At 45.9% G+C, this 22,298-nt stretch overlaps 1 protein-coding gene across 2 annotated transcripts; it reads right to left on the bottom strand.

The window, feature by feature from the left end:
• Positions 1–11,554: 11,554 nt before the first annotated feature.
• Positions 11,555–19,999, bottom strand: galnt11 (UDP-N-acetyl-alpha-D-galactosamine:polypeptide N-acetylgalactosaminyltransferase 11 (GalNAc-T11)). Of its 2 annotated transcripts, none has more exons than XM_087846699.1 (12): positions 19,662–19,999; positions 18,047–18,303; positions 17,672–17,795; positions 17,223–17,389; positions 17,017–17,142; positions 15,602–15,851; positions 15,409–15,526; positions 15,111–15,263; positions 14,817–15,032; positions 14,625–14,729; positions 14,097–14,234; positions 11,555–14,015 (listed from the first exon to the last, which is right to left on the bottom strand). In XM_087846699.1, the coding sequence occupies exons 2-12, from the start codon at positions 18,267–18,269 to the stop codon at positions 13,881–13,883; spliced, it is 1,755 nt and encodes a 584-aa protein (XP_087702825.1). In that variant the 5' UTR covers positions 18,270–18,303; positions 19,662–19,999; the 3' UTR covers positions 11,555–13,880. The 2 variants fall into 2 exon arrangements, with proteins under 2 accessions (XP_087702825.1, XP_087702826.1); XM_087846700.1 differs by having other exon boundaries at positions 18,047–18,300.
• Between the last annotated feature and the right edge of the window lie 2,299 nt (positions 20,000–22,298).

Below are 22,298 nucleotides of genomic sequence, written 5' to 3'. Positions count from 1 at the left end.
TCCACAGAAGAGGGGCCTGAAAACTGAAGGCTCTCCCTCCCATTCTACTTTTAAATACTCTAGGAACAACAAGTAGGCCTGCAGAGCGAGAGCGAAGTGCTCTAATAGGGTGATATGGTACTACAAGGTCATTAAGATAAGATGGGGCCTGATTATTTAAGACCTTGTATGTGAGGAGCAGGATTTTGAATTCAATTCTGGATTTAACAGGAAGCCAATGAAGGGAAGCCAAACCAGGAGAAATCTGCTCTCTCTTTCTAGTCCCTGTCAGGACTCTTGCTGCAGCATTTTGGATTAACTGAAGGCTTTTCAGTGAGTTTTTAGGACTTCCTGATAATAATGAATTACAGTTGCCCAGCCTGGAAGTAATAAATGCATGAACTAGTTTTTCAGCGTCACTCTGAGACAGGATATTTCTAATTTTAGAGATGTTGGACAAATGGAAGAACGCAGTCTTACATATTTGTTTAATATGTGCGTTGAAGGACATATCCTGGTCAAAAATGACTCCAAGGTTCCTCACAGTGTTACTGGAGGCCAAGGTAATGCCATCCAGAGTAAGAATCTGGTTAGATACCATATTTCTAAGCTTTTCAGCGCCGAGTACAATGACCTCAGTTTTATCTGAGTTAAGAAGCAGAAAGTTAGTGGCCATCCAAGTCTTTATGTCTTTAAGACATTCCTGCAGTTTAACTCATTGGTGTGTGTTATCTGGCTTCATGGACAGATAGAGCTGGGTGTCATCTGCATAGCAGTGAAAATGTATGCTATGTCTTCTAATGATGCTGCCTAGGGGAAGCATGTATAATGTAAACAGAATTGGTCCTAGCACTGAACCCTGTGGAACTCCATAATTAACCTCAGTGTGTGAAGAGGACTCTCCATTTACATGCACATATTGGAGTCTATTAGATAGATATGATACAAACCACTGCAGTGCAATACCTGTAATACCTACAGCATGTTCTAATCGCTCTAATAGGATATTATGGTCAACAGTATCGAATGCTGCACTAAGGTCAAGAAGGACAAGCACAGAGATGAGTCCACTGTCAGAGGCCATAAGAAGATCATTTGTAACCTTCACTAAAGCTGTTTCTGTGCTGTGATGAGCTCTGAAACCTGACTGAAACTCTTCAAATAAACCATTCCTCTGCAGATGATCTGTTAGCTGTTTGACAACTACTCTTTCAAGGATGTTTGATATGAAAGGAAGGTTGGAGATTGGCCTATAATTAGCTAAGACTGCTGGGTCTAGAGATGGCTTTTTGAGCAAAGGTTTAACTGCAGCCACCTTGAAGGCCTGTGGTACATAGCCGATTATTAGAGATAGGTTGATCATATATAAGATCGAAGAATTAATCAATGGCAGGACTTCTTTGAGCAGTTTTGTAGGAATGGGGTCTAAAAGACACGTTGATGGTTTGGAGGAAGTAATTATTGAAGTTAACTCAGAAAGATCGATTGGAGAAAAAGAGTCTAACTTAACATCAATGGTACTAAGAGTAGCTGTAGATAATATTACATCTGTGGGATGATTATTGGTAATTTTTTCTCTAATGATAAAAATTTTATTTGTGAAGAAGTTCATGAAGTCATCACTAGTTAACGTTAAAGGGATGGTTGGCTCAAAAGAGCTCTGACTTTTTGTCAGCCTGGCTACAGTGCTGAAGAGAAACCTGGGTTGTTCTTATTTTCTTCAATCAGTGATGAGTAGTAAGCTGTTCTGGCTTTGCGGAGGGCTTTCTTATAAAGCAACAAACTATTTCTCCAGGCTAAATGATGATCCTCTAAATTTGTGACACGCCATTTCCTCTCCAGATTACGAGTCATCTGCTTTAGGGTACGTGTTTGAGAATTATACCACGGGGTCAGGTACTTCTGATTAGAGACCTTAGTTTTCACTGGAGCTACAGTATCCAGAGTCGTACGTAGTGAGGAGGTGAAATTATTAACAAGATAATCGACCTCTGTTGGGGTAGCGTTCAGATAGCTGCTCTGCTCTGTGTTGGTACAGGGCATTGACGATGATAACAGTGGCTGGATTATATTCTTAAACTTAGTTACAGCACTTTCAGAAAGACATCTACTTTGATAAAGTCCACTCTCCACTGCTGCGTAATCAATTATTGTAAATGTAAATGTTATCAGGAAATGATCAGACAGGAGAGGGTTTTCAGGAAACACTGTTAAATGTTCAGTTTCTATGCCATATGTTAAAACAAGATCTAGAGTGTGATTAAAGTGGTGGGTGGGTTCTTTTACATTTTGAGAGAAACCAATTGAGTCTAACAACAGATTAAATGCCATGTTGAGGCTGTCATTTTTAGCATCAACATGGATGTTAAAATCACCCACAATAATTATTTTATCTGAGCTCAGAACTAAATTAGATATAAAGTCTGAGAAATCAGACAGAAACTCTGTGTAAGGCCCAGGTGGACGATAGATGATAACAAGTAAGACTGGTTTCTGAGTTTCACACTGAGAAATAACTGATGCTTTTAACATGGTAGGACCAAAACAGAAAAAATGTTTAGCAGTTTCTAATAAAGGCTGATCACTCACAGCTGCTCAGAACTTTCTGAGATCCTTTCGACTTTGTGAGAACCTGTGACTAAAGCTAACTCTGGAAACACCACCTGTGCAGGTGTTTGTCTACCAGCTACACCTGTTAGCTTCCTCACGGGGTGGTCTGAGCTCCAGTACTGATGTCCTCCGAGCTCCACGCCAGCCGACTAAACTGATCACAAAGCTCATGTTTCTGTGAAGCACTACGTTGCTCTTTATTATCAATATACACACACATACTTGTATTTGTGTCTCTGTGAGCACCCTCAGTGTCTTACTGCCTCCTCCTCGGGGCTGAGGGACGAATCCAGCGCTGAATCACCAAACCTGCAGTTCCTCTAATGTCCACTGGAGGCTTTATTTAAACAGTGCATCTTCCTGTTGGTCCTCACAGTGGAACAAAAACAAACCGTTGCAGGTTAATGTGCCATCACACAGTCTGGCCAGCATCGTCTGATTGGACGCTTCCATTGAATCAACCTCATAAATCTCAATTTAGAAATTTAGAGAAACTTTATTGATCTGCTACTCTGTGGCTAAACAGTGTGTGATCGACAGATAGCCCTGTGTGTGTGTGTGTGTGTGTGTGTGTGTGTGCGCGTTTGTGTGTGCATGTTTGTGTGTGCGTGTTTGTGTGTGTGCGTGCATGTTTGTGTGTGATTGATGGTTTCCAGCATTTCAGCCCCCAAATAATTTGCTTTCTTTTCTCATCAATACTCACACACACACACACACACACACACACACACACACTCACACACACACTCACACACGCACGCACGCACGCACGCACGCACGCACGCACGCACGCACACACACACGCACGTACGCACGCACACACACACACACACACACACACTCTGTTTTCCCTGCTCAGCTGATCCACTCTGCAGTGCTTTGACTCCTGGATCCGGCTAAAGGACAACAGGAAACTGCTGAAGGATTCCTGGAACACCGGGATGTTCTTCAAGGAGCGCGGCCCTGTTGGAAGCTCCTCCTTTAAAGGTCTGCAGCTGAATAACAAACCAACAACACTTTAAGGCTGATAATTTCATCAGGTTTCCTGCACAGGTGTGGTTCCATACCCCTCAGCGACTCGTGCAAACTACTGAAGAACCCAAAAGCTCACATATGACCAGAAAGCATGTGGAAGCAGCCGGCCCCCCGCACATATGAATCCTTCTGGCCTCACTGTAAACAAACTGTAAATTTCCAGGTTGTTTTATTTTATTTCTATTTATATAATGTACATAACTCACCCACTTGCTGGACATAATGTCCTCCTTGTATATACTCATTCACTGTATATAAAGTTCAGAACCATGGTAACAGGGTTCTGGCTGATCGGAGCTGGCTTGGCCCTGACTTATCGAAGAATTAAGAAAGTGGAACCGGCTGTTCAAACCCCCACAAGGCTGCCCGCTGGGAACGATGGGAGAGGCGTGATTTTCTCAAAATGGGCTCATTGAGTCAGCACCAGTGTTGGTCAAGTTACTTGAAAAAAGTAATCAGTAACTAATTACTGATTACTTCCCCAAAAAAGTAATCCCGTTACTTTACTGATTACTTATTTTCAAAAGTAATTAATTACTTAGTTACTTAGTTACTTTTTAAAAACACGATTTACAACCTGAATAGGTGATAAAGTGATAGATCTTTCAGCCCAATTCTACTTTTTCTACATAATCATCATACAAAATGTAATCAAATGGAAAAGTCTCTTTTTAAAACTTGTTTTATTAGTTTTAATCTTTTAACTTTATGCATCAAGCAAACATTTAATTATCTGCAACATTCTCTGACTTGAAGAAATTAGTTTAATATTTAAACCTATTTTCTGCACATTCCAGCACATAAAATAAAATATTTTTGTGTTTACACTCAGTCTTTCAAATAGTTGCAAGTAAAACACAGCAGAAAATAAATAAAGTCAAAGACTAGCGGTCCTGTTGCTCTATTTTCACCTGTAAAGCAGGAGTGGGGTAGGCGGAGGGTTACCCTGGTGCAGGTGTGCAGCGGTCAGTGGAAGAATCCGCGAGTTTCTCTGTGAGTTTCCCATTACGTCGTAGCTACTCGGTGCTTGTTTGGAAGTTTAGGGGTTTTTTTGCTGTAAAAAGAAGTTTTCTTCCCACGCACAACGGACACTAATGTTTTTGTCACTTTTTATGGAATCAAACTCAAAGTAAGGTCAGTACTTCCACGCTTTAAACGCTGCACGCTCATACTCTCTCTGCACTCGATATATGATCCATTGTTGATCTGCACACAGCTGTTGTCACGAACGTCGCACTCGCTTACGTCACTGTCATGAGACATTCTCTCAAAAAATCACAGTTTTAGTAACGCAGTAACGCAGCGTTCCTACGGGAAAGTAACGGTAATCTAATTACCGTTTTTGCAATAGTAATCCCTTACTTTACTCGTTACTTGAAAAAAGTAATCGGATTATAGTAACGTTACAAGTAACGCGTTACTGCCCATCTCTGGTCAGCACAGATAAGATCTTGGAGAGGCTACGGCTGCTGTGAATACTCAGAATAAGATCTCTGACTGCAGACTGGATACATCTCAGAAGGGCTAGCCCGGAATAACATCTCTGAGAGCAAATTGGATGACATCTCGGGGAGGCACACTCCCGTGAGTTCTCAGAAATCGGCTCCTTGAGCACAAGAAATGACAACATCACAGAACGCAAGTATGGCGAAGCTCGCGGCTCTCCAACGGGAGATTGAGAGACCAGTGTTGGACTGTAGAACTGCTTTGAAATTCATATGAGCTGTTCGCACTAAAGTAAAAACACCATCACTTATGCGGAGACCCCTTTGGCGCCAGCTGCAAGGCCGGAGCTGAACAACAACACCCTGATAACGACTGTGTTGAGTCTGTTCTTCCCATTCCCTACAAGGCCACCTGGGTTGGCTGGAAGACTGTTTACTGAACTATGGACACACACATACATATACTGATACTGATAAGCACTCACCGACGCATCACTCTCCCTACCCCGGATCCAACGCCACCTCCAACGCTTACCTCCCCTCTGATGTGGACATCGGGTCAGCTGGAGGCGCAGTCGAAAGATTGCAGCGGTCCCAGATCAGATGTACACACTGGAACTCTTTCCCATGTTGCTGTCTGTGTTTATTGTGCTATGGTGTGTTGATATCTGTGCATTCCTGTGTTATCCTTCTGTGTTACACATTTCATTGTTTTTTTCCTCGCTACCTAGCCTGACCTGTCTCCCCAATGTGATGTTCGTGTATCGTATGTACGGTCGGCAAGGTCTGTCATCTCTTTAGGACTTTACATTACTTCAGTTACACCAACATCTCTGACACATCAGCACTAAGGGAACACTGAATGATCTGCTGGTTTTTGTCCATAAAACTACTCGTCTAAGATTACCACAAAAGATCTGTCAGCAACATTTTAGGCACAATCGCCCCGATCAACTCAGTGAGCTGGGATTTTTTATTCTAAACATGAACTGTTACAGCAACAGACATGGACACAACAACTCAATGTCCACTATGTGAAGCAGCCAAACACAGGCCTGCTCCTCTCACTAACTGAGATAAACTGCTGGCATGTTGGTTTTACATCTGTACTGTCTCTCCTGGTGGACCGTAGCCATCTTTGTAGTCTTCTGAGAGCACTGAAGCTTCTTTCAGCCTCAGTACCTGCGTTTTATTCTCAGATTACAATTTTTATTCTGTGCGTGATGTGCCTCACCTTTGACCCTGGCTCCTCCCCTCTGACTGCACTAGGACATATTGCCACCTGATAAAATAACACATTGATTCGTGCCATATAAAAAGTGAGACGTGTCAATTCAGATTCTTTGTCAAATAAACACTAATGAATCAATTTACATCAGCAGCCTGACAACTGTCATGATAATAGACACTAGTTAATCTACAGCACCGAATCATCAGTCAGTGACCTGTGACCTCTTCACCTCTGAGCTACAACATGGCAGAGCTGCCTCTGTCAGCTGATCAATAACAGTGAGACATTCACATACATGCAGCCACACATGTGCTTCAGTCATGAACCATCAAGTCATCATCCAGTTTCACCTGTGATCTTGTGTCACCATTACTCTCTGAGCTTTGTGTTGGTTCTTCTGTCACAAACAGGACAAACATGACAATAAGAATAAAATGTGGAGCTGCTTCAGTGTTTCTGTCACTTTGTGCAGATCTTGACTCGTCAGTAATGTTTGTAGGCTGAGTGCATTTTTAAAACAAGTTGTGCAAACTGCACTACAAGGTGGAATATTTGCAAAATCATGACTACCTGATATTTCGTCTCAAAATTAACCTATGAATATGTCAGTGCCATTAGGATGAAATTATTGTGTCACCAACATTTTAACGTTAGACATATTTTTAACAGCCTCTGTAAACTAATATCCTGGCTGCTCGAGGCTCCGTTTTCTCTGACGGTTTCAATCAAAATTAGAAATGCTGCTCTGAGACTGAGAGAACTAATAGTGCTGCTGTTGTGCAGTTAGTTTCCAAACACGTTATTCATGGTTACAGTTTTAGCCTGATGTGGGCCAAAGCCGAGCGCAGCCTGTAATGTTATTATGACACATTATATGAGTGAACTTGACTTTAAGTGAGTTACAGGTTTCTTTGAAAAACACTTTCTTACATCCAGCTTCTTCCTCTTTGCTGCCGTCCTCCTCTCCTCCTCGCAGGTTTGCCGCTGCTGAAACTAAACAGAGCTCCCTGAAAGGCTCAGCCAATCACATTGGCCATATTTGTCACATGACGCAGGACTCCAGTAGAGGACGTAATTTAACTCTTTCTGCACCGCTGAGTGAATGAGACGCTGACAGATCGTTTTTTTTCTTTCTATCGGTTGTTTTTCTTTACTCGAAGAGATCAAATTATTGGTGGGGACACGTCCCTTCCATCCATGCCAAATCTACGCCCTTGGGTGGGAGCAACATTATCGGCCTTGTGGATCAGTTTATTTAGTCTGTTGGCGTCTGTGACCCTCAACCTGCTGCTGGAGCAGAAGGAGTGTTCGCCCACGGCGCCAAACGGGCTAGGACTGCCGCTGGGTTCAAGATTACAGTAAATAAAACTTCAAAACCTCACAGACCTCATGAAAAAATGGTGGTGTGGTTTACGGTAAGTTCAGGGTCCCTGGAGACTCAGTGGGCGGAGCTTGGATAAAAGGCCATGTGTCAGGAGAGACACACCTTTGCCTTTGAAGGAGGTTGATTCACCACAGCAGATGTGAAGACGCAGCGTCTCATGCAGTGACAGACCGATTGGTTAACCGGTGTTAGGTCAGGCTAGGGTGACCATATTGACTTCCAAAAAAGAGGACACTTGGCCCAGTCATGTAATACTGTTTGCTTAAAGAAAACGTTAACATATTTAAACGATGCCTTCTATGTGCTGTTAAAAAATGAAATAAAAAGTGTCATGCAGGCTTTTACAAGTCAACAAGTGCAAAAGAAGAGGACTGTTGGTCACCCTAGCTTAGGCACACACTGTGCCTGTCGGCTTCCTGGTGGAGCCGGCGTGCTCCTGTGTCGGGTTTCAGGTGCAGCAGTAACGACCACCTCAAGGACCACCCAGACCCTGCCTTTGCTTTAGGACGGGGGTGTCCAACTCCACGCCTCGAGGGCCGGTGTCCTGCAGGTTTTAGATCTCACCCTGGGTCAGCACACCTGAGTCACATGATTAGTTCATTCCCAGGCCTCTGGAGAACTTTCATTTAGCCATTTAAATCAGCTGGATGAGGGACACATCTAAAACCTGCAGGACACTGGCCCTCGAGGCCTGGAGGTCTGGAGTTGGACACCCCTGATTAAGACAATCATCTTGTCAGGCTGTTTGTCCAGCAGCACCTGAACACATCACTGGAAGCACTGTCTCTGCCCCTCCCTCCCATTCATTTGAATACATTGCACTACAGCTCCCTGGATCTACCCCCACCAATATATGTACTGTTTATCGGCCACCTGAGCCAAATAAGGATTTTTTAAATGAATCACTCATTTCTCTGTACTTTCTCCTAGTCTGATAATTGTTGGTGACTTCAATATTCATATGGACAATGACAAAATCCCTCTTTCCAGAGATTTTACCTCCTGCCTGGAAAGTTTTGGGCTTCTACAGTACATAAAGTTTTCTACTCATCTAAAGGTCATATCTTGGTTTGGTCTGTTGTTGTGGTCTTAGCCCCACCCATTGTAAAGCCACATTGTTTCTCCAGTCTGATCATATGTTTATTTCTTTTAATGCAAACATAACCGCTTTCAAAACCTGTATCTCTCATAATATCACTTTTAGGAAAATTAGTAATATCAACCCAGCTGTTTTTTCATCTGCCGTCCATGACCTCCCATCTATCACAGCTCCTCAACCCCTCAAGAACTTGTTTCTCATTATAATGTCGACCTTCATAACCTTCTTAACATATTTGCTCCCCTTAAACATCGAACGGTCTCATTTTCCAGTTCAGCTCCATGGTTTACCCCCGACCTGCGTCACCTTAAAGCTAAAGGACGCCAACTTGAACGTCTATTCAAGAAAACTGGACTTACTATTGTTACGGCTGTGGCCATAAGAACACTGTGTGGGCTGTTTTGTTCTGGATCTAAAACCTGTGACCCGCCGACGGTCGACTCTGAGGCGATGCGGTCTATTAGCCCATCAGTGACATCTCAACTGCCTTTGGGAGTTAACAAAGAGTTTGGCACAACACAGTGGGTTGTTTTTGTGGGTTGTTTTTCAGCTGCCAACTCTAGCGACCAGTATCCTCGTGTTTATAGTGTGGAGGATGATGTGTTGATGCGTACCTGGTATCCGCCTACAGCTGGTGATCTGGGCTGGAATGTGTTTCAGCAGGTTCTGGTGCCTCAACAGTACCGACACAAAGTTCTTAGTCTTGCCCATGACAGCTTTTCTGGACATTTAGGTATTAGAAAAACCTACCAGCGCATTCTGCGTCATTTCTTTTGGCCAGGATTAAAGAATGTTGCTAAGTATTGTCGTTCTTGTCACACCTGTCAGATTAGCGGTAAGCCTAACCAAGTCCTTCCACCCGCTCCATTACACCCTATTCCAGTTTTAGAGGCACCTTTTGAACACATACTCATCGACTGTGTTGGTCCACTTCCTAAAACAAAATCGGGCCACCAGTACCTCTTGACTTTGATGTGCGTTGCTACACGTTTTCCCGAGGCGATTCCATTGCGCACCCTTAAGGTTAAACCAGTTGTTAAGGCGTTGGTGAACTTCTTTTCTATTTTCGGGTTACCAACAGCTGTCCAAACCGACCAAGGCTCTAATTTCATGTCTAAGATTTTTGCTCAAGTTTTGCGATCACTTGGCATTAAACATCAGAAATCTAGTGCCTATCATCCTGAGTCGCAAGGTGCACTTGAGCGGTTTCATCAGACATTGAAATCTACGATGCGGAAATTTTGCCTTGAGTCTGGAAAGGAGTGGGATGAGGGGTTATTTCAAAAATTCTTGAAAAAGTTGTCGCCTCCCAGCTTCATTTACATCTCAATAACCATAATCTCTATGAACAATTTCAATCTGGTTTCTGCCCCAATCATAGCACAGAAACTGCTCTGCTAAGGATTACCAATGACCTTCTGATGGCAGCTGATTCTGGTCTCCTATCCATCCTCATCCTTCTTGATCTTAGTGCGGCGTTTGATACCATTCTCACCATATCCTCCTGAACCAGTTAGCATCCATTGGCATTAGTCACACCCCCTTGCCTGGTTCACCTCCTATCTCTCAGACCACACTCAGTTTATCCAACTTAAACCCCAGTCTTCAACTCTCTGTCCTGTTTTACCCTCCCCTCAGGTTAAGAGTTTGGGTGTCATACTTGACAGTACTCTTTCATTCCAGTCTCACATTAATTACATAACCCAGTCTGCTTACTTCTACTTACGTAATATTAACCGACTCCGCCCCTTCCTTCCTCCCCATGCTGCTGCCGTCCTTGTCCATAGTCTTATTACGTCCCGTATTGATTACTACAGTTCCCTCTTATTTGGTCTCCCTAAAAGGTCCCTTCATAAACTCCAACTTCTCCAAAACTCTGCAGCTCGGGTCATAACTCTACTCTGTCAAGAGCTCATATTACCCCAGTTCTTCAGCAGCTTCACTGGTTGCCCGTAGAAACCAGGATAAACTTTAAAATCTTACTTCTCACGTACAAGTGTGTCCATAAATCTGCTCCTGCATATTTGTGTGACCTGCTCCATATCACCACTGTTTCCCTCTCAGATCATCATCTGCTGTTCATCTTACTGTTCCTTCCACTCATCTCATCACTGTGGGACACAGAGCCTTCAGTTGCTCCTCGGCTCTGCAACTCTATAAGAAATATAGACTCTCTCCGTATTTAAGACACAGCTCAAAACACATCTGTTCAAACTGGCTTATTCGCTTTAGTGCTGATTTTAATCAGCTGTCACGCTGTGTTTTAACTTATTTTATGCATTTTATGACCATTGCTCCTTTTATTTTGTTCTTTGTAAAATGGTAAACGGCCTGTATTTGTAAGGTGACCTCAAATAAAGCGTATTATTATCACACATGAAAGCCTTGGAGAGGAGAATGGCGCGGTTTCTGTTCTGAAACTTAAAAGTTATGATGCTCATATTTTTTTGTAAACCCCGCCTTTGGATGTTTTCCTGCAAGCTGCTCGGATTCAAACGACGCCTGTAACATTTCACAGCGGCGGTCGCCTCGCCGTGTATCACGGTGGGGGACGAGAGCAATCCTCCAGCTAAGTTTGACTTTGAGTTTCCCTGTGATGACTCGCACTGTTAGAGCTGCACGACGGTTTGGGCACAGACGCACGGAGGTTAGCCTTCATAGACTATGGGCACAGTAAACCGACACACGGGCCAGTGTTTAAGGTTAAAGGTCGGAGAGCTGCAGTCAGCTGATGACGACATGCGTCCCACTGAAGACGTCCAGATGAGCACAAGACTTTTTCAGGATCATTTAAGATACCTTTATTAGTCCCACGCGTGGGAAATCTGTTGTTAAGGCTGCCGACCATCGCCAGCGCCATCTTACCCTTCTGACCACACATACATTACACAAACATCACATGGGGAAGACAGGTCAGAGACGTATAACAATGGAAAATGCACAACATGAGGAAAGACAAGGAGACAAAAATAACTCCCCTGGACTGAGCATCAACAGGGAGATCAGTTTAGGAACAGCACAGGAATCATCACATCTCACAACATAAAGACATGAGCTTTGAAGGCGTTTGGAGGGGTGAGTGTGGGTCTGTGTCAGTGTACATGCGTATGTGTGTGTGTGTTCAACCAAGAGAAAGTGTCCCTAAAGTCAACAGTCTTCGGTCGACGGTGGCCTAAACGAGGAGGGAGAAAGTCACAACACAGTCTTGTTATCTAAGGGAGAATCGTCAGCTTTTGCCTTGAGCATCCAGCTGGCGCCACATGAAATGAAGATGGTAGCTGTTTTGGTTAGTGCGAACAAACTGGTTCCAGTTTTACAGTTGTCTAATGTCCGTCACTGGTCACAAGTCTGTCGTTGGGGAGCCGTGAGCCTCTCCACGATGTTATCCATCCACGCCGAGATGCTGTCAGTCGGTCTCAGTACTCACAGCAGCCCAAACGTGCTGCACCTGACGAGCCCATTCTGAGAAGCCACAGCTCGCTCCATCTTTCCAATCAACAAAGCAGGCAGCCTTGTGGAGATTTGAACAGCTGTTTCCGCTTTCTTTATCCTTCAATAAGCTGGGGCCGGGCCGGGGCCGAGCCAGGGCCGGGCCAGGGCCGAGCCAGGGCCGGGCCAGGGCCGAGCCAGGGCCAGGGCCGAGCCAGGGCCGGGCCAGGCCAGGGCCGGGCCAGGCCAGGGCCGATCAGCAAGAACCCTGTTATCATGGTTCCAGAAAGGTGTGTTCAATGTCTTGTCACGGGCTCTCCCAGGCTTCTCATCGAGGGTGTCAATTGGATTCAGGGACCAGTTGATCAAATCCATGATTCTTTAGGTTTTTAGAGAACAAGTCTGGGAGACTCTCTTAGGGTTAGAGAATAAGCGAGACGATACAAAAGACACGAGAAGCCAAGCAGGAAAGATGAGGGACAGGGAGAAAGTGCGACCGCCTCCGTCATGAGCCAAAAGCAGTTTGGTTGTCAATGGTGACCTCGCAGTCCGAGCTCACCATTGACAACACTGCAGCTGCCACGATGGGCGTAGCGCGGCTTTACGCCATCGGCCATGTTGTGTGCATGCCTCCTCCCAGCTACTGCAGAACGAGCTGAGCCGTCTTCACTGAACTTGTTTACATCATTCACACTAACCAATCACACTCTGCTGCTGTCTCACGTTTGGCCACTAGATGTCGCTGAAACGCAGAGCGTGTGACTCTAGAGGGCGCTGTTGAGCAGTGGCAGGTTTACTAAAACAAACAGTAACATTTCAGTATATTTGTGTAAATATTAATCTGCACGGATATTTCTCCTGTAGCTGTAGATTTAAAACAGTCAAAATTTAACTTTTTTTTCTACAAACACATTTACAACACTCTGACCTTCACGGTTAACGAAGGATAACGAGCGAGGCGCCTCTGTGACAGCACAGCGGCACTTCCTGTTCTGGGGGAACAACTGGCTCGAGGAAAAGTGGCTGTGGCGCCCACTGTGGATTACCCTGACGGTAAGTAAGCTCCGCCTTCCTTCCTATCATCGGTGGCATCAGAACTGATCTCACGTGCATGCTCGCACCAACTTCATCGAGGAAGCTCCTCGTTAGAAACAACTGCAGATATGGTTCTGGTGCATGAGCGGCGGGTCAGCATCATCAGGGCGAGGAGACACGAGAGCGACGCTCCGAGTCCTTCAGCGAGTGTTCGGTTTTACTCCAGCTCTCTGCAGCTAACGGCCCTCTGAAGCAAAACTTTTGGACTTACAGCAACCTTTGACCTGAGGAGGACGGGAAGTGCTGTCGCTGCTTTAGAAGCACTTCCTGTGTGAACACGATAAAAGCCCTACAGGAAGCTTCTCTGAGGACGGAGATGCCTCAGAGGTCACATGATGAAGGCAGACCAAGTAAACATCAGATCACCGATCAGATTAAATCAGTCGCAGACTCCAGGACTTTCCAGGTCCTTAAAAGGACCTTGAAGAAGTTCCAGGCATGCCTGGGCATGGCGTCCGGCGTGGCGAAGTTCTTCTGCGACTGAAACATCAAACTTAAAATGAAAAACACGAAACATGAAATGAGCAGGTGAGAATCGGAGATCATTCCGTCCACGGCGCCGCGGCGTCCTCCTCAGGCCTCCAGCTGCCACTGCTGCGTCTGCGAGCCATCGCATATCGCCATGGAGACGTAACCTTTCTGTCCTATTGGCTGGGAGACAGCTGCGAGACACTGACCGACGGAGACCTGGTAGATCCGGTTGGACTTCTACAGGAAACACAGAAGGACACGTGACACTGACTCCTCCTCCTGATGAAAGTAAACCCCTCCCACACTGCGAGGACTCACCCCCAGGCTCCACTGCTGCGACCCCCCCGAGCCGTGACACTTCATCAGCCTCGGGGGGTCAAAGGTCCTGACCTCTGACACGTCCAGACACAGCAGACCTGCCAGGATCAGCTGACCCTCCTCGTCGTACGCCCAGTCCTGCACACGTAAAGGGTTAAAGGTTAAAGGTCACAGTGAAGACAGACGCTGACTCGTTTATGAAGCCGTGACGTGCAGGTCGGGACAGTCCGCATCTTCAGGGGCGGAGCCCAGCAAAGACTCGAAGCCTGATTGGATAGAGGTGTGTGAGAAACAACCTTCAGCTGACCTCTGAGTCACAGAGGCTTTTCATTGGCTAATGACGTCAATCACAGGTCGTTAGCCAATGACTGCGAGCCTTTGCTGTCACGTCTGCTTTGAAGATGTTACCATGGTTACATCTATACGTTTGTGCAAACGTGTACTTTAGCTCCGCCCGTGCCGCCACCAGGAATCACAAATCTCTGCGGTGATTCGGTAAACCGATGCTGCGTGTGGTCATGTGCTCACCTGCTCGGGGTCTCGGGGGTCACACGGTCGCAGAACGACGGCGCCGCCCTTCTGACTGACCCGGCCCTGGGCTACCAGACAGCGTCCGATGGCGAGGTTCCGTAGCTGGAAGATGGCGGACACAGAGGACGGAAACATGAAGGAAGGTCATGTGACAGGGGGCAGACGCGAACGTGTGGTGAGTTCAGGTACCCGTCCTCGCTGCAGGACTTTGGGCCGCTTCAGGCCCTTGTTGATGAACAGTGGCTGCTGCTTGTTGCCGTTGGCGGCGGTCTGCATCTCAGGGTAGACCGTGTCCAGGTACCAGTTGAACGAGTGGCACTGCAGCCGCTTCCTCAACGCCATGCGCTCGCCGATGTCGCCGTAACTCCGGTTGCGCAGCTCTGGACGCAAAGAGAGATACTGCTCCTGATTGGATGAGAGAGGCACAGGAAATGAGGCCGCCGTGCTGGCATCCAGAGAGTGCGCACGTGTTTGTGTGTTTACCTTGTACCCGTCCATCCACACGTGCGCCAGCCGCAGGGAATTATGGGCCATGGTGTCATGGCCGCCCGGCGAGCCATAGGGCCGCCGTTTCCTGAAGATATGGCCAACCCTGGAGCACGGGATGATGAAGAGCTGACCGCCGCACATCCAGATCTGAGCGAGACAGCGAGAAGGTGTAGCAGCAGCTGCTCTCCCCACCACTTCCTCTCTAAGCGCTAAGCTAACTGCTAACTGAGAGAAATGTGTGACTGCTCCTTTAACGACCCCTTCACTGACCGTCAGTAAAACAGAGTCTCACCCTGAAGGAGATTTCCAGGTTCTCTCCCCCCCAGATGTCCATGCCGGCGTCGTATTGGCCGAGCTCGTTAAAGTACTTCCTGTTCATAGCGAACAGCCCGCCTGCCATGGTGGGGGACCTGAGGGGGAGCAGAGCAAGGGGGAGGAGTTAGAGGTCAGACCAAAACTGCACCTCGAGGCTGTTAAAACATCACCTGATGGGTCCGGAAGCTCCCTCAGGCCCGCTGAGCTCGGAGGGGGGCACGGGGTCCCACTTGAAGTGCAGCCCCCAGTTGAAGCCGCCCCTGACGATGGGGGAGGGCGAGTAGGCGAGCGTGTCGGCGGAGATGATGTCGATGACGGGGCAGACGACGGTGCGGCGGTCCTTCTGGATGGGCGCCAGCAGCGGCTGCAGCCATGCCTGGTTCACCTCGCAGTGGCTGTCCAGGAACACGAGCACCTCACCTGGACGCACACACAGGTGAATCAGACTGATCGGATCAGAAGCCCCGCCCCCTCAGAGGCTCGTGAAGGCTGAACACTGAATTCAAAGCTTAACAGGTGAGACTGAACACTTCTGTCCACATGGTTACAGTGCTGTGCAAAAGTCTTGAGCCGCCTGTCACGTCCTTCCTGTGTTTTTGAAGTGCTCTTGAGCAACAGATCTCTGGCTGCTTTTCCTTGTTCCGGAGCATCCTTCAGGAAGCTCGGCAAACTATTCCTGAGGGTCCAGAGAAGGATGACGCTCCGCCCCCAAACACTCGTTTTACACGTGTATGTGCAGACCCTGATTCTGACTGATTTACACGCACGTTTACACGTTTCAATAAATCGCTAGAGGTGGGAATCACCATACATCCCACGATACGATATTATCACAATACTTAACGCACGATACGATATTATTGCAATTTTTAAAAATATTTTGCGATATTCAGATTCTGTACATAAAGGTAAACTTTATCAATATTCATTTTCTCTAATATCAAAGTCTCACACTCAGTCTTTCTCTCATTTCAGTTTGATTGTTGACAAACTGAACGGTTTGTATTACAGTCTAGTCCAACTTAACTGAATCAACCATCTGGTACAATTATAGCTATTCTGAACTATGCAGTTTATGAAAACTATGCAGCCCCTTCAGCAACTGAAGAATTTGAAAGTAAATTAAAACAAAATATAATTTTACATTAAATAAAAAAGTTTTAAACTTAATTAAAATAAAACATGTCTTAAATTAAAATAAGTAAACTGTCATGTTTATTGCTGCCAAAAACAAGTTAAACACATTTGGACAGTGAAGGAATGTCAGGATTCTTGCTCAGAAAAAGGATCAACATGCTCTGAAGTCAGAGCACAAAAACCTTTTTGTAACAAAGTATCGATTTCTGCTGTCCCTGTATCGATACATTATTAGAAACAAAATATCACCATGCTACACAGTATCCATTTTTCCCCCACCCCTATAAATCGCTGTACATTTTTCTCATTTAAAAATATGAGGGGAGGCTCAAGACTTTTGCACAGATCTGTGCACATACAACACCAGACTCTGGCTTTCATACGGTTAATGGAGGAAGAGACAGAGGCCTAAAGAGGTAGAGGAGGAAAGCAGGTGACGAGGACGCACCTGTAGCGTGTGAGGCTCCAATCATACGTCCTCTGATGAGTCCTTCCCTCCTCTGGTTCCTCACTAGATGGACTTTTCCCTGAAACTCCGCCCTGACGTAGCGGTCCAGCTCGTCCTTCAGCTCCTCTGCACACAAACAAAAATCCGCCGTGAGCCACGGGCCAAGCCCCGCACCAATCGAATTGCAGCAACTGGCTCGCCATTACCCAGCTCGCTGTGGTCATCCACCAGGATGATCTCGTGCAGCAGGTAGGCCGGCGTGCGGTCCAGCACGCTGTGCACGGTCCTGAGCAGGGCGGAGAGCGCCTCGTTGAAGAAACAGATTACAACGCTGGCAGGAGGTAGAGCCACAGGATACGACTTCTCCCGACACCTGAGAGAGAGGCATCATGGGTAAACAACAGGGCTCGCCTACACATCGCGTGACGCCACAGCGAGTTGCAGGTACACGTGACTACAGTCGGCTTCAGGTGACGCCGCAGACCTCAGAACAACCGCCGGGTCACCGCCGACACCTGCACGCTGCTACGGGGCGCTTCACGTTTTTATGGTCGTTGCACCTGAACGAGCTCACTCTACAGAAACCACAAAGTTTACTCAGATTCACTGGAAGACAGACACAAAGGCCCCAGTGTGCCCAGTATCAGCTTCTTACTGGGTGTCTCTGGTGTCGGGCAGCTGGCGGTGGAAGCCCAGCCTGTTGGAGATGAGGACGTTGAAGGCGTGACGGTGGTAGCCGCTGTCCCGAACCTCTTGATCCGCCTCGTTGAAGATCATCCCTGCAGACGGACACAGAGGCTGTTATACTTGTATAATTATGCGTGTGACAAATAAAGAACCTCCAACACACTGAGGTGTTGATCGTGACATCATCAGAGACTTGGCCCCGCCCCCATTTGCCAGTTATCCTTCATTTAGTCTGACAGACTCTGAAAACATGTCATCACTGACTCGCTCTCAGGCCCCACCCCTTACTCCACCCATCACTGCCGCTCTCCCAGCAGTACCTGAACGCACCACGGGCACTCACCCATCTCTGGTGAAAGCTCCACTCCATTACTTGGCAGCAGAGGCCGACGCCCCCCTCTACGATCGGCCACACCTCCAGTGATTGGCTGCCCGAGGTGCCTCATGGGAGTCCTGCCACGGTCAGGCTCCGCCCCCATGGAAAAATACAGGAAGAGCAGGAAGGACCAGGTGGCCGAGGTGACGAGGCAGCCATAACAGAAGTACCGCAGCGTGACAGTGGTCATGGCGGGCGAGCAAGCATGGCCTTACATTACACTGCTGTAGTGAGAGAGAGAGAGGTCATCAGTCACAGGCTGTGTCCCGATCCAGCGACCACGCGCTTCGTAGTGTTTGGAGAACGATTACGTCACAGCGACGCGACGAAGGGCGTCCCAAGTCGAAGTGTACTCCGGTCGACAAATGCACCCTTCATTTGCCCAAATTAGAAGTGTGGCCCGGTGTACACCTCGTGGCCCCACATATCCCACAATTCATAGCGCGGCGGTGGGTGTGGATATTTTGTTCGGAATAAAACGGCGGACGGCTAAAGAGGGCGGCCGAAGAGTTTAATATAGTACTTACATATAAGTACTGAATATGACGTCACTTATTTATGTGCGAATGTTTAATAACAAAGAACATTAAAACATTGCTGTTGGCCACATGTCGGCAAAGTCATGTGACATTAGTGACGTTTGTACTTTCAGTGTTTACTTGGTTTTAAAGCCTCTACATATTTACCTTAATCTTACAGAGAATGTGATGATTTTGTGGATAATTAAAGTCAGTCATTTATCCACAAACACAACAGGCTGAAAGTCAGTGATGCTGCTCGGTTTGCAGTCCTGAATATCACGGCACAAGCAGGATTCACTGCACTGTTAATGTTAGCTATGTTATATTGCTGCCTCTGCTCGGTGGTGTCGAGCCAAACGGACTTTAACATGTGTTTGAACGAGCTGACGGTTCACTCGTTAAGCTGAAAGAAAGATGCTTTAATCACAGCAGTCACATTGTAAGTCACATGATTTGTGACTGTAAATTCAGACACGTGAGGCTGTGCTGATGATACCAAGCGAGGCAAATAAATAGTTTTTAAAGGTGAAATGTAGAGGAAACATCAAAAGTAGTTAAAATGTCCAATCATACCCTGGATCCCAGAGGGTTAAAAAAAATAAATAAAAATTTAAGTAACGCAATAGTTACTTTTCAAGTAATTAATTACTTTTAGAATCTTGTAACTCAGTTACTACCTCAGTTACCTTTTTGAGGAAGTAACTAGTAACTATAATTAATTACTTTTTCAAAGAAACTTGCCAACACTGGGGGTCAGAGGTCACAGCCTGAACCTCCAATCAGCTCTCAGGTCGACTGATCACAGGGTTAATCTATTTTCAATGAGTAACCTGGAACTGCTGCTGGCGTCAGCACACCTGAGGACAGGTGTCCTGTGTCGGCAGCTCAATCATTCACCTGAACTCGTGACACAGACAGAAGAGCAGCTCCGACCAGGGTACATTCAGAAATCCTCTGATTTAAGGGGCTCAAACACACACTCTGAAAGTTCGGCTTCAGCTCACCTGTTACTTCGCGCGCACACACACGCGCACAGTGAGAAGCAACTGATCCGAGCTCACCTGTCGTCATCCTCCTGCTTCACAGAGGCTCCATCTGTCCGTGCGGCTCTCTGGGCTTCAGCAGCAGGAGGTGCAGCGGCTCCCAACGCGAGCCACAGCAGCGCAGCGTCCGATAATGGAAGCCGCTCTCTTGGCCCCGCTAGCCGAGCACGGAGGCTGAGAGTAGCGTTAGCAGCTCGCTGTGATCCTGAAGTTCTCTCCGTGGATTTTACACGGCGTCCCGCGCGGGACACTCACCGGCACACTGAGCTGCTTGCTCGGCGGCACTCTGGCCGACGGTCAGCCTGCTGGTCAGTTAGCCGCTGAGGCTAAAGTGAGCCGCAGAGAAAACAGAGACACGTGACTTCCGCTCTGCTCCTTCACCATAAGACACACCGCTGCTAAAGAAAAGGCTGTGAACGCTTTCAAAGTAAAACAGGCTGTACGCAGCCTTAACGGTCCACAAGGGCCGCGTACTCAAAGACCGCTAAGGCGAAATGGGACGGTCTCTCCGTCGCGTTCACAATCTTTGGTTCATTTGTTTGTTTTTATATGAGCTTTGTGTGATTTGATAAGCTTCTGAGGCTGAGACCACGGGACTGTAAAAACATGATTGTTGGGCTTCATTTCTGTACTGAACAGTCATTTAAGATTAGTTAGTAAATAACAATTAGCTAATGTTGTTCATGAGACTAAAGTCATCTCACTGTGGTAATGTAAATATAATATGGGCAATATTATAGTTATTATATTAATCATTATTAGTTATTACAGCAGTGAACATGAACTCTGTGTCAAATACTGAGCTTCAGTAAAGATTCAAATTGCAGTTATTTATATTTCCTATCACCTTAAATCTTCACTCAAAGACAAGTATCTTTAACAGTGTATATATAGATGTATTATATATAAGAGACAAATATTGTTTGTTTAATATGTTGGCATTACTAAATTTGGCTCAAATGTGTAAAAAGCAAATGTACGAGCTGTGATAACTGTGTCTGATAGAATGAAGAGTAGACTGATATATGAAATATTCCTTTATTGGGTGAGAAAATCAGACCATGTCATAACTGCTTTAAGTCACACAGAATAGATATCATTCTCCGTAAGATTGAGGTCAACTTTGAATGGAGTATATTTTAAAGTAAAGGCTTTAAAACCAAGTTGGTACTAACATCGCTAATGTTTGTAACTTTGTAACGTAATCGGCCTTAAAATGCGGCCTTTAAGGCTGCAGACCCTGAATTGTGACACAGCCAGAGCTGCGGGGTTTGTGCTGCTGAGGAAAAAGGAAATGAGTATTTAGCACTTTCAAAATAAAATGATTGATTGACAGGAACATTCAGCCCAGAGGACTCTGCTGGGGTAAAGCTGGAACCTCCACAGCATCTCCCTGCGCTACATTCAAAGCTCCCAGTGTGGCCGTGGCAGCTCATTTATCACGAGTGTAACTGACGTGTAACTGATGGCTGTGAGTCAGCTCCAATTGTTTCACTTGAACGCTTTCTTGGGCCGCTACGCACGCCTGTACTCGCAAGACAGCAGCCCATTGGTTCATTTCATTACTGACACATTGCTGACACTAGATTGTCCAATCAAATCTCTTAATGCAATTTAGTTATTCGTTATTTGAACGTTGACGTATGTATGATATTACTAAAGCTAATTCAAACAGAAGGAGAAAATTATAAATTTCACAGACAATACCAACTGTGAACAAAGAAAATATTTTCATGTCATACATTCATGTCTTTCCATTATAAAACTACAAGGGTGCTTTTGTTAGCCCTGCGGTTGGCTTGCCCACCGTGTACTACGACTCTCACTCTATGGCTGCTGTATGCAGAGTTAATTCCATCAAACAATTTACAAATGTGTGCAATGTGATCCAGAAACGTAAAGTTGCCTCTACAAATGTGTACAATGCGTGTGTTACATTTGACACGCTTCCATTTATAAACACGTGAAAGAGTCGCCTGAGACCGAATGATCACGTGACATGCCCACGTGACTTTACGTTTCCGTGACTTTAATAATGAATGTTCCCTACCTGGAGCTTATCTTCAATATCATGTTTTTCCTCTTTTTATTGACACTGTGTTTTGTTTTTTTCATTTTCTCATTTCAGATCAGTAAAGTACAAGGTGGGCCATTTATGGATACACTGTAATAAAATGGGAATGGTTGGTGATATTAAAGTCCTGTTTGTGGCACATTAGTATATGTGGCAAACTCCTCAAGATGGGTGGTGACCATGGTGGCCATTTAGAAGTCGGCCATCTTGGATACAACTTTTGTTTTTTCAATAGGAAGAGGGTCATGTGACACATCAAACTTATTGGTAATGTCACAAGAAAAACTATGGTGTGCTTGGTTCCAACGTAACTTTATTCTTTCATGAGTTATTTACAAGTTTGTCTTTGTTCACAGCCATTGACATGTCAAAGAGGTTAACACGTGAGGAGCGGATCGAAATTGTGTTTCGTATGCTTTGAAACAATGAGCTGCATCACAATTTCATTGTAATCTTAACTTCAAAACACTAATTTATGCTGCTGAATATCATCATATTTTGCTTTTTTAGATTCCAGAGTCTGAGGCAAGTTCTAAAATTCTGTACTTTGACATCTTTCATAGGATTTCATTTATATGTAA

The sequence above is a fragment of the Neolamprologus brichardi genome, chromosome 9, assembly GCF_056152115.1.
Source record: "Neolamprologus brichardi isolate AB-2024 chromosome 9, ASM5615211v1, whole genome shotgun sequence".
Classification (NCBI taxonomy): Eukaryota; Metazoa; Chordata; class Actinopteri; order Cichliformes; family Cichlidae; genus Neolamprologus; species Neolamprologus brichardi.
This window is presented reverse-complemented; position numbering and strand designations above follow the sequence as displayed.